General features: G+C 54.7%; 1 protein-coding gene across 1 annotated transcript in view; it reads right to left on the bottom strand.

The window, feature by feature from the left end:
* Cdh23 (cadherin related 23) overlaps positions 1–12,507 on the bottom strand; it is a 386,250-nt gene that overhangs the window by 99,676 nt on the left and 274,067 nt on the right. Inside the window, exons 22-27 of the mRNA XM_076557194.1 lie at positions 10,225–10,414; positions 9,748–9,893; positions 7,039–7,258; positions 5,375–5,527; positions 3,527–3,640; positions 204–352 (exon numbers count right to left, since the gene is read on the bottom strand). Coding sequence (XP_076413309.1) covers positions 204–352; positions 3,527–3,640; positions 5,375–5,527; positions 7,039–7,258; positions 9,748–9,893; positions 10,225–10,414 — 972 coding nt within the window. The remainder of the gene's footprint in view (positions 1–203; positions 353–3,526; positions 3,641–5,374; positions 5,528–7,038; positions 7,259–9,747; positions 9,894–10,224; positions 10,415–12,507) is intronic.

Genomic DNA, 12,507 nt, shown 5'->3' with positions numbered 1-12,507 from the left:
TCCTCAGCTAACACAGATGGGGGCCCACTCTTCCCAGAAGGGAGGAGGGATCGTGTATCCCTTTTCTTGAAGTGCAAGCTGTTTCCAAGCCATCCTTGCCCCCTCCACCCCCGCCGCTGTCCCTACCCCTTATGACATGATGTTACTGAGCCAGTGACCCCAGGGCTGAGCACAGCCCTGCCTGGCCCCCGTCTGCCACCTGCCTGCACAATGCTGTGGCCCTCTGGGATGTCTTCTGGGACGCTGGTCTCATAGCTGCTCTGCAGGAAGATGGGCCGGTTGTCATTCACATCCAGAACTGTGACGAACACCGTGGCCGTCCCTGTGCGCCGCTTGCCTACGGGGCCATTGTCTGTGGGAGGTGAAGGAGAACAGGCATTAGAAGGTATTTAAGTACCCCAGGCCATCAACCAGAGTTACACCGTCCTACAGCAGCCTCAAGGGATGGCGGCTCTGTGCCCTTCCAGACCATCAATGACGCTAACAATACCCAGGGCTGGCATCATGCCATGTCACAGATAAACTTCTCTGGCTCATTCAGTCCTCACAACAGCCTAGGGAAGCAGGCAGGATTCTCCTTCCCAATTCCGCAGCTGAGCTAAGCAAGTCACTGACGAAGGTGGGATGAATGGTCGAATTTTCAGGAACCTGTGCACATTATTCATTTCATAAAAGGGGCTTTTACAGCTGTAATTATGTTAAGACTCTTGAAGGGAGGCCAGTCCTATCATCTGGTTACCCAGCGATTAAGTGTCCTTAGAAGATAAGGTACTCTGAGCACAGTGAGTGCCTGTAGTCCCTAACGGGAAGCCAAGGCAGGGTGATTGTTAGAGTCCAGTGATTTGAGTGCTGCCCGTCTCAAAACACAGCCATCAGTACAAGAAGGTCAGGGGGAGATGGGGCCACGAACCAAGGAACCCTGTGGCCACCAGACATGGAGGAGCAAGGAAGGATTCCACCCAGAGCTGTGGCTCTGCTAGCTCCTTGATTTTGAACTTCTAGAACCACATCTGTGTTCTTTTAAGCCACCCAAACTGTGTTGATTTGTCCCAGCAAGCCCGGGACCCACACAGGCGAGGAGATATGTTGCTGTCCACTGTCAGAGCCAGGATGCAGTGAGGGGCAAGGGACACGGGGTAAGACACCTGGGTCAGCCACCTCAAGGGCAGGTGTTTGCTGCTCCAGTCACAGACGAAGGAAAAATGTGGGCCCAGGGACACCGGGCTTCTCACTTCTCAAAGAGACTGAACATCTGAACTTTGGAATAAAGGCTTTTGAAGAAAAAGACTGAGTTCCCCACTAAGTATTATTGTTCCTTATTAAACATCAGGCTGGCCAGAGCAGTATGCCTACTGGATGGGCTTGGCTCTAAAGCATGTTGGGGCTCCGCAGAAGCCAGCCAGGGTGGAAAGCTATACATAGGTGTCATGGCTCCACCTGGGAAAGCTGCTGGAGGTCCCCCGGAAGATGGCACTCCTGCCCAGTGTCGTATGCCCCAACGAGGACATTCAACCCAGGAAGGAACCGGGGAGTTGGGTTGGCTGGGTGACTTGGTTTTTCTTTCCAGGCATGCTGGGGTACAGGTCATTCACTCCAGGGTGGCCCCTTTTCCTCTTCTGGGCTCTGCCCTCTCTTCCCAAAGGCCCTGCGTCAGCTGAGGATGCTGAGCTAGGAGACCTTCACGGAGGACGGAACCAGAGTCCTGAGCTTCTGCCAGCTCTAGCCAAGGCTGGCTCCAGTCGGGTGATTGCTGGGGGATGTCTTTCTGTACGCTGTGAATATACGCTGTTCCCATTGGTTAATAAATAAGCTGCTTTGGCCTATGGCAAGGCAGCTTAGAAGCAGGTGGGAAATCCAAGGGGAGAGACAGGAAGAAGAAAGGCAGAGGCAGAGAGACGTGCCCACTGCCAAAGGAGCAACAAGATGCCAGCAGATGGGTAAAGCCATGGAACACGTGGCAAAATATAGATTAATAGAAATGGGTTAATTTAAGATATAAGAGCTAGCTAGCAAGAGGCCCGCCATAGGCCATACAGTTTGTAAATACTATTAAGCCTCTGAGTGATTATTTTATAAGTGGCTGTGGGACTGCAGGGCTGGGTGGGACAGGAGAAACTTCTGGCTACAGGTGATGGGTTTCTGAAAGGCAGTGTCTTCCCAGGCGGCACTCAGGATGGGCAGAGAACAGAGCAGGACAGAGACAGCTGGGTGGGACAGTTGGTCAGAAGAGTGTGGCGTGGCTCATTCCTGCTCACCCAGTGCTCTCCACCAACACTGTAGAAGGGGATCCTGGGAAGACCAGGAGCCACTGGGGCGGGGGGAGGAGGGGGTGACACAAGCCTCCCCACATCCTTCTCCCCTCCAGGACCCTGAGGGGCTCCCTACTGCTTAGAGAGCAAAGGCAAAGCCTTTAGTTCATGGCTTAGATCTCTACATCCTTCCTTCCCTGTTTGATTATAGCCTTTCCCTCCAGAGCATGCTAGACCTTGGGCTAGTGGCTAGAGTGTGGTGGGATACACTCATGCATGCATTCATGCACATGCACAGACACATACATGTGCACACAGACATACACAGACACATACATGCATTCGCACAGACACATATGCAGACACACACACACACACACACACACACACACACACACGCACGCACGCACGCACGCACGCACACACTATACCTCTCTTGTCTGCCCATCAGCACATCTTACCCTTTCCTGGGAAGACCACACCTGACTCTTCCCACCCGCTCCGATGTTGAGATGGGTGGGACACACTCCCCACCCCATCACCCTGTCTATAACATTAGAGATGAACAATTTACAGGCATAACCGAGCACACCTCACTTCCCCAGCTATAAGGAGGTACCAGGCCACCAGCACGGGCCAGATGAGATGAACCACAGCTAGTCTAAAGGCTGAAGCCGGCAAGGCTGGGGAGAATGCTTCTCTCCTGCTACACGTGAACCTGGGAGGATGCTGAGCTGGGGTGGCTGTCATGAATGGCCACCCTGGTCCAGAGAAGGACACAATCAACACATAGGGACAGAACAGCCAATGCAAGGAGACCAAAGTCCAGTGGTCCTCCCCGAGCCCTGCCCAGTCACTGCCCATTTATTTCAATTGTTGGTTGTTTGGGAAAAGTCTCATGTGGCCTCTGATGGCCTCCAACTAGCTGTGCGATTGGAAATGGTTTTGAACTCTTGATGCTTTTGTCCGGCCCTCCCCTGTGCTAGCGTCACAGGCGTGTGCCATCATGCACAGATGCACGATGCTCATGTCACCTGTCTCCCCTTCCGGCTTTGTTCTGGCATAGCAGCAATGAGTCTACTTGGTGGTCTGCGTGTGGCCTCGCCCTTCTTAGCACTGGGACTGAAATCACCCACCCCACAGTGCCCAGTAACACTATAAGTGTGGGGGGCTTTCTTCACTGGCCCAAGGGCAGAGTTTGGGCTCTGAGTCTGGCTCCCCAATGTGAACTCTGCCCAGGATAACTGCAGGCAATGTGCAGGGCAGCTGGCGCTTACCTATGGCCTCCAGCACGAGTGTGTATGCGGCTGTGGTCTCACGGTCCAGGCCGACGACGGTTCTCACCACAGCATCCCGGTAGCCCACACTGAACTTCCCATCCACATTCCCCCCTGCAGGCAGAAGTGAAGGAGGATTTAGGATGGGCAGCAGAGCTCCGGGTTAGACAAAGGGAGGCACCATGACTCTCCTCCTAAACGGGGACCTTCACAGGACCCCTCAAAAGATGCCGTTCATCTCTTAGAGGTGAAGGGTGCAGCCTGTGTGGCCTGAATGATTGGAAGCATGAGTGTTCAACATCTATTGAGCACCTACTGTGTACCAGGCACTCCAGTTATGGACCATTTCATCTAACCTCCACTTGGTCTGAGGTTCTGTGCCCTGTCCTGGGTTCCTCCAGAACGTCAACTCCGGAGTTTGGGTCCTGTCCATATTGCCCTGGCCTTTCTTTCAGAGGAGACTGAGCAGCTGACTTAGGTAAGGGCTTTTTACATGTGGTCAAGGACTGACTGGGGTGGTGCACTGGGTATTTCCCAGGACCCTCATCTTTGGGGATAGGGAATGGTTAAGGACTCCAGCTCTCTGAGTGGGGACCCAGGGAAGAAAAGAATGGAGCAGAGGGGCAAGTGGACAGGAGACAGGTGACACTTGGTGGCCATGGATGGCGGTCCTCTTGTAGGGTGGAGCCAGGGGGAGAGTGTTCTCTAGGACTAGTGAGGGAAGAGATGCAGCCCGTGTGAGCTGGCTGCAGTACAGCACTCTAGACAGCAGAGGGCGGCATTGCACTGTGCTTGGAACAATTGGGGAGGTTCACTAGGTTTCAGAAATTGAAGAAGGGGCCAAGGCCAGCGAGCCGGAACCAGTCACTTTGCGGGTCCTGGGAAGTCTCCTCTCTCTTTACATGGTTTGCCCCGAGGGAAAGCCCTGGAAGTCAACTTCTGGGCACCTCACAGTCTAATCCGTAAGGGACAGAACCCAGTTCTGCACTGGGCAGGGAGGAAATGAGCAGCGGTTAGTGTCAGCTGCAGAAGCTCTAGGCTGGGGTCTTGTTAACTGTGGCTTCCTGCAAGGGTCTTTGGATTAAGAGATGAGCATGAGGAGGAAGGGAGGAAAGGGCCTGGGAAGTCACCGTGGCTACAGGAATCCATGGATGGCATGGGAGCCTGGGATCCCTTACTGCTGGGGCAAGGTGTCAGGAGGGTAGGGTGTACACGGCGTACATGTTCAGGTATGCATGCACAGAGGCAGTATATATGTGACAGGGCCCCAGATGGCTCACAAACACAAAGAAGGTGGTTATGGGAGGGCTGAGGGATGTGGGAGGACTCTTCCCACCTCCCTGGCATCCTGGTGCCTGTTAGGTGGGCCATGCACTGAAGAAAGCCCAAGAGCTGTTCTAGCTCATGAGGTGATGAACATGTAGTGTGTTCACCATTCCTTACAGGCTCACTTTCCCCAGAGAGCCAGGGCAGGACCGCATCAGCTTTAGTCACAGCTCTGCTGGTGGTAGCTACAGAGCATGTTTCAGCCCAAACTCATCCATTTAGGGAGTTTGCAACCATCTGCCTCTCAACAGGCAGGAGTTTTCGGGGAAGGATGGAACCACATTCCTGCAGTGACTGTGTTCTTACCCTCAAGTGGAGTGAAGGGACACCCCAGTCAATACTGTCCCTTCTGCCTACTCCTCCCAGGACACCTTCAGCCTTGAAGCTCCCCGGGAACCAGGAGCAAGCCCTTGGGGAGGCACGGGGGTTGAGGCCCATGTCCCCTTGCCACGCTCTGTCCCCACCTGGTCCAGGTCCCTGTCAGGAGGGAGGGGCGGGGCCAGGAGGCAGCAAGCGAAGTACCTGTGATGAAATAGCTGAGCTCCGCATTGAGGCCCACGTCATTGTCTGTGCAGTTCAGCCAGACCACACGGAACTCACGGGGGACGTCCTCAGACACGGACACGTTGTACACAGCAGGGAAGAAGGTGGGCGTCTCATCGTTCACGTCCAACACTGCAAACAGAAGGGCCACACTAGGCTAGGCCTGGCTACTACTGCGGATGCCCAGGACCATGCAGCGGAGAATTTCCAAGGGGGTCATGGGCTCCAGGTGACATCTGTGTCAGTGCTGACTGGTTATGGATCCAGGGGTCCTGTATGGTAGCTGAACTAGAAAGGTTCAAACTTACCAGAGCTAGCACACACTCCACCCATGACTGCCAAATGTAGGTGTGATAAGGCCAGTATGTCCTTAACAATAACAACAGCAATAATAATCATGACAATGGTACCAAGGGTTTCTCACATAATCCACAGTGACACCAAGGGTTTCTCACACAGTCCACGGCCACTCCTCATGGCATTGTTCTGAGATAGGCATCTCCAGCCACACTGTGGGTGGGAGGGCAGAAGCCCAGAGCAGTTGAGTAACTTGTCCACTGTCACACCATGACAGAGTGGAGGGGCTGTGGTCTTGGAGAGGTCTACCCCAGTTTACGAAAGGGATCTCAAGGAAAGAAGCTGGCCCTGAGGGGTTTCCTTCCTAAAAATTTAATTTCCCTTAAATATTTGTATGGCCAGCTTTTCACACCAGCCCCCCCTCCCTTTCCTGAGCTTGGGGTGATCCTTACAAGTGAGCTGATGTCCCCTGTTCTCTGTAATGTCACCAGAAGTGACAGGTCATTGTTACTATCTGTGGTTTTGCTGGGCTTGGAAGAAAGGTTCTTTGAGTGTCCTCTTTGAAAGAGGGGACACACTTCTTATTGACTCTTTGGTGAAGAAGTGGATCCCCAAACTGGCTCCCGGCATCTACAAGGGAATCTTGTATCCACAGGAGAGAGGAACAGCTGGTTTCTGAGATGCCTGTTATCCCAGGTCCCCACTGAGGAGGGCCGGGCTGTGTGTCCGAGTTAGGCTAACCACCCGCCTGCTTCCCTGTGTCCTCTGGATGGAGACCCAGGAGGGCCAGGCCAGGTTAAGCCCTGCTCATACTTCCTCAGGGTCCTTCCTGCCTCCAGCCACACTCTGTCAATGTCTCCATTTTTCTCAGAGCTAAAGACCTTGCAGATGGGATTGTATTCCATCATACAGGGCGAGGACAATGGCACTTAGCTCCAAGGGAGCGGAGGCCCCTAGTTAGCTTCTTCCCACCGCAGCCATACCCTCCCGTGAGAAGCCCTGTGGTTCCGTACCCACAGAATGGAAAGTCTCCTTTACGTCTGAGGAAACACTGGTTTTCTGAAGATGACAGGCCTGCTCGGAACCCTGGGCTCCCAGAGTCAGCCTTGACCCTCTCTGTAAATACTGTGATGGGAGACTAGCAGGGGTCAGGGCCTTAGTGGGGTTCTGGGCTTTGAGGCAGTGGCCAGGTGGGGACAAAGCTCAGTTAGCATTTTGGACATAGTAGAGGCCATCAGGACTGGGCTGCTGGGCTTCCCACTGGAGAGGGGACCCTATGGCTAGCGCATGGCCGGCAAGTGATGGCGCTGCCCCAGACCCAGCTCCCAGCAGGAGGCACCCCTCACCGCGGATGGTGAGCGTGCTGGTGGAGCTTTTGGTAGGTGTGCCCGCATCGGTGGCCACCACCCGCAGCTGGTACTCGGCGATACGCTCCCGGTCCAACTCGGCTGTGGTTGTGACCACGCCACTGGTGCTGTTGATGACAAAGTCCATGCGCGGCAAGCCCACCTGCATGCGATAGGACACCAGCCCATTCAGGCCCTCGTCCAGATCGATGGCCACCACCTGGGGGGAAGGAGAGGCTACGTGAGATGCCAGGATGAACATTTTCCCAGGAGTAACTTCTCCTTTCGTACCAACCAGAGCTCAGTGCATCCAATACACTTGCCCCCCATGTGAACCTCAGGCTGGCCGCTGTCCCCAGGGCAGCCTCCATTGGGCAGGGGGTCAGAGCTGGAAGCTTCTCAGATTATCTCCGGTGCAAATGCACTGAGTGAGACCAGAGTGGGAAGGATTTTCTAGGACCAGATCCAGGCTCCCCAAATTTTGCCCTTCAAGCCCTGCTATCCTTTTAGGAAGCCCTTCCAGGCTTCCAGCAGGCCCTGGGATCCTATATTTTGCCATGGTCCAGAACCTTCCCTCATCCTCCAGCCCTTACAATGCTGGCTGGCTGTATCATTCAGCCTAAAGACCCATTCATCTTTTGGGCCTTGATTTCACAGCCTCTAGAACCAACTCCCCTCCCCACTTTATGAGTTAAAACAGAGACCAGAGTAAAAAAGATACCAGGGCTATTCTTTAAAAACCATAGGACGATTTCATCTTGTACATTTCATCTGAGGTTTAAGCCAGGCAAAGCTCCTCCCAGGGTCCCACCCTGTTCCCACTGGCAATTCCAGCCCTGCTCAGAGAGCTCCCCAGCACATGACTCGATACACCGAGAATTTCACAGGCTCACACCTGAGAACTTGGAGAAAAGCCCTAGTGAAAAACAAGAGCCTGGTGGTTTAATCAAGACTCTTGCCACCAGAAGACAATGGCCTCCTTTTAGTGCAGAGAACGGACAAGGCTTCTCCACACTTCTCCAATGCCTTCCAGGATGGGGGCTCAGTGCTTTGACTTTATTTGGGTCTAACCCCTGAAGAAAGTTCTTATACATGTTCAGCAGAGGTCTTTCTTGGTTGAGGTCCTAGGAGGGGCTAGGGGAGCACACAGCTTAAGTAGGAACCTCTTCCTGAATCTGAGGTTTCTCTACCACGCATTCCCAGTTCCTGTAGCCCTCTCCGTGGTTCTGAGCAACTACTGTAAACTTTCCCTGGAGGCTTCTCTTTCTCTCCTGTTCCTCGACATCCACCCTGCCCCCTACCCCCAAGATGGGTTACTCTCCTGCTCCTACCTCCTTTAGGGATGTCCCCTTGGGGACTGGCCACTGTGGTGGAGGTGGAGGCTCCCCCTGCTGGGAGCCTGGGAGAATGTCCCCATTTTTCAGGGATCAAACACATTGCCAATCTCCTCTTCCAGGAGCAGTCACAGTGAGCCAGTGGGCACGGCCAAGGTCATGTACTCTGGTGTCCTGAGAAACAGCCCTGTCTTCTTGGAATGGGGACAAGTGACGCCACTGTCTCATGTATAAACCTCATAACAAACTCCTCAGCCGCTGTGTGTTCCCCACTTCCACGCGGCTGCATAGCCTCAGACCAGCCAGGTAGGCACGACTGCCATTCCAGCTTTCAGGGGAGACATCAGAGGCTCAGAGGGGTTGAGGAGTGCAGTCTGGGTCACACAGCAATAGTGGGAGAATTGGGGTGTACATGCGTATTGCTTGAACTCCAATGTCTTTCTTATGAGGCGCTGGGGATGGAACCCAGGGCCTTGCTCATGCTAGGAAAGAGTTCTTCCACTGGTCCCAGCCTGGCTCAAAAGTCCACAGTCTTAACCTTGAAGTTTTCCCAGAGTTCCTAGGAAGTTCCTGGTAAGACATCACGTCCTCTGAATCAATGTTCTCTGAATCAGTGTCTTCAGGACCCCCCAGAATAGAAGGGTGACAGGCAGGGGGAGAGAGGCCCTACCTCTTCTGAGCTGTGGGGAGTTGGGAAGTCTTTTCAAAGCTTCTTTCCCAGTGGGAAGTCTTATTTCTGTACAGAGCTGCTTAGGGGCTCACAGGAGAAAGGGGGGGGGTTCTTTTTTTTTTTTTTTGTTTTTGTTTTTGGAGACAGGGTTTCTCTGTGCAGCATTGCGCCTTTCCTGGATCTCGCTCCGTCGACCAGGCTGGCCTCAAACTCACAAAGATCCACCTGCCTCTGCCTCCCGAGTGCTGGGATTAAAGGCGTGCGCCACCACCGTCTGGCTCTTGGGGGGTTCTTATACAGGTGTGTTGAGCCACACGTGTCTGTTTTGTTCTAGAACCATCTGTAGCGTGGGCATTGGAGTCTTAGGCCAGACCCCCACGAGCTAGGGAACTTTCTGAATCAGCTCCCCAGATTTCTATGCACCCTCCTGGCTTCTGTTTCTGCCCGGTCCTACTTCTCATCCTTGCCTGTGACACAGTGTCTCCATCTCTCCAAATCTGTCTATTCTTCCAGACTTAGCTGGAGCCTCTGCCCCCTGAGGCCTTCCAGACCACCTCAGCCACCACAAGTCCCTCAGCACCAGTTGTCTCCGACTGACTATACTGTTGGGGGGCTTGGTTGGCACCCCCCCCCCGATGAAAATGCTTAGCATGGAGCTCATGGACTTCTTGGCCCACAGGCACAAGGTGAGTGAGTAACACTTACTTGGTAGACAGAGACCCCTGCAGAGGTGCCCTCAAGAACCTCCGCCACAAAAGGCAGGTTCTGGAAGGTGGGGTCGTTGTCGTTGAGATCCAAGAGGTTCACAAAGACTGTGGCGCTACTGGTGGCCTTCAGAGGCGGTCTGCCACCTGGAAGGACAAGGAGGAAGGAGGCAGGCACGGGAAGACGGGTGTAAGAGAAAAATGACGGAGAACGGGATAAATATACAGACCCTGTCCCAATCCCCAGGAGTCCCTGTAAGGAGGGGCTTGAGTCAAGTGTCCCTTCCCAGTCCCTCCCTACTGCAGGGTGCCACAGGGGTGGTCACATCTGGGATGTAGACACCACTTTATTCTTAGTGATGAGATAACCCTCTTGTGTGGGCTCTAGCACCCCCAAGGACCACCCATGGGGCATCCCCAAAGGCCAAGAGCCTCTGCCTATGGGGGAGCACAGAGGTGGTGGTGCAGGAGTCCGTACAGTCTGTGACAGAGACAATGATCTTGCGCATGAGCTCCGCCTCCACGGGGTCAGGGTTCTCGCGGTCCAGCATGACGTGGGTGGTGCGGATCTTGCCCGTGGTGCTGTTCAGACTATAGAACTTATTGGGGGGCTGGATGCTGTACACCAGGGTGCCATTCTCCCCCAGGTCTGGGTCCACGGCCACCACCTGCCCAGGAAGGAACAGACCTCTTACTGAGTTACATCGCAGTCCCTGGCCCAGGCCCAGGAGCAGGCAGTGGGCTCTCTTGCCCAGTCAGGGCTCTGTTGGGAATAGGAAGCGGGAGGGGCATGAGATTCACCAGGATTGAAGTCTGGGTTGTCCGGCATCTTCACCCATCAGCAGACCACATGGAAGCCCCCTCCTTATTCAAGCTTGGCTGCCCCACGAATAAAAGTGGGATGGGCAGGGCTAGGGAGGGTGGCCGGGGATGTGGTTCAGTTGCTAGAGTGCCTGCCTCGCAGCCCTGGGTTCCATCCTCAGTACCACATACACTAACGATGGTGGTACATGCTGATTTCCTAGAACTCAGGAGTTGGAAGCAGGGGGATAAGAAGTTCTAGGCTTGGGTACTGGGAAGGCTGGGCGTCCTGGTCCTCTGCTGAGCGTTGGGGAGGATTTGAGCCCTCTACTGAGTTGTGGATTCTGGGTCCGTTATCACAAGGCCCTTTCTTTCTCCCTCTGGCACTCCCGATGGTAGAGGGCTTGAAAAGCACTAGGCCTCTGTGACATCAAGGCCCGGGTAGGGAGCCATTAGCTGAGTCCCAGTTTGAAGAGAAAAACAGAGCCCAGAGATGCATGGGCCAGACTCAGGGTTACATAGCATCAGCCTTGGGGTGATCCTGTTCCCTCTCTGGTGGCCTCCCTGAGTCCCCCGAGACAGCAGTGGCTCTCACCCTCCAACCCCATCCCTCTGTGTGACAGAACCTTGGTGACATCAGAGGTGTGGTGTGGGGGGAGAGAGGATGGCTGAGTCCCAGGAGCTGCATCAGGACAATGTCATTAACTTCACGACACAGGGGGGCAATGACAGCCAGGGCCGGTCAGCTCCTCCGTCTCACTTGGTGTGAGCTTTTATGCTCTGGCAGCAGAATTTGTCCCTGCTCTGGCTTAATCCCCAGCCGAGGTGTCTCTGGGGTCACCAGACCAGAACAGATAGCTATCTGGCCAGGGGCTCTACTTGTCACCATCTCTGGGAGGCAGGGGGAGAGGCTTCCAGGGCAGTTCCCTTGCTAGCGAGACCCTCTTCAGTCCGGACGTCTCATACCAGACTCACCTCATCCTACCTCAGCCTTGTAGTAGCAGAGGGGTGAAGAGGGGCCCCCACCTTCCTGTCCTTGATGCCTTCTCTGTCTTGTGGCCACACTGCCTCATGTCTCCAGCCTCCATGATGGGGCCCCATCACCCTGTTTTACAGCAGCGGACAATTCATTCCCAGGCATAACCCAAGCTGGGCTGTGACAAGCCGCTGAGGAACAGGGGCAGCAGGTGTCCCTTGTGTTTTCTGTGTGTCTCTACAGTTACAGGAGGGACACGCCTCCTTATGCCCTGGTTTCCCTTGAGGAAACCAAGACTTGGAGCCAAAACAACCCACCCCAGGTCACAATGTGAGGCCAATTTCATAGTGAGGAAGACACTCTCCTGCAGAGGACCCCCAGGTAGCTGTCCCGTGCCCTAGTTGGGGGTGGGGTGGGCACAGCCCTTGGCCTCTCAGCCACTCTGTGGTCATGGGGTGGGGGTGGGGGGCCTGGGAGAGGGCGGAGGCTGAGACCCTGCCTGGAGGCTCCCCGCTGGGCAAGTCTGTGGACTCTCACCCTCTCCCCTTATTTATTTCCCATTTCACGCTCGTCATTTTTCTCCCACCTGACGGGGAATAATTCTCTCTCTCTCTCCCTCTTCTTTATTTTGCTGGAGGGCGTTGAAAGGTTCTAAATCAATGCCCATCAGCAGGTCCTTGAAGGAGGCCACAGGAGCAGCAGGGAGAGCCGGGCCCAAGCTCATTGACCGGGGGGGGGGGGGGGGGGGGGAGGGGGAGGGCGGGAGAAGCATCTAGCTTGTAGTGTATGTCCATCAGGAAGACCCTCGGAGCCCACATGTCCGGCGTCCTGAGGCCCAGAGATGCATGCGCTCTGTTAGCTCAGAGGGCATGGAGTGAAGGGACACATGGACATAAGCTATCTGCCATGAACTCTGAAAAATCCTTGTTTTTCATCACTTGGCGCTTCCGGAGTCACGGCTGGCGTTTATACCAGAGTGGACCT

This window comes from Peromyscus maniculatus, chromosome 21 (assembly GCF_049852395.1).
Source record: "Peromyscus maniculatus bairdii isolate BWxNUB_F1_BW_parent chromosome 21, HU_Pman_BW_mat_3.1, whole genome shotgun sequence".
In the NCBI taxonomy this organism is placed as follows: domain Eukaryota; kingdom Metazoa; phylum Chordata; class Mammalia; order Rodentia; family Cricetidae; genus Peromyscus; species Peromyscus maniculatus.
The sequence above is the reverse complement of the archived record's forward strand: the minus strand, read 5'-3'. Positions and strand labels throughout refer to the sequence as shown.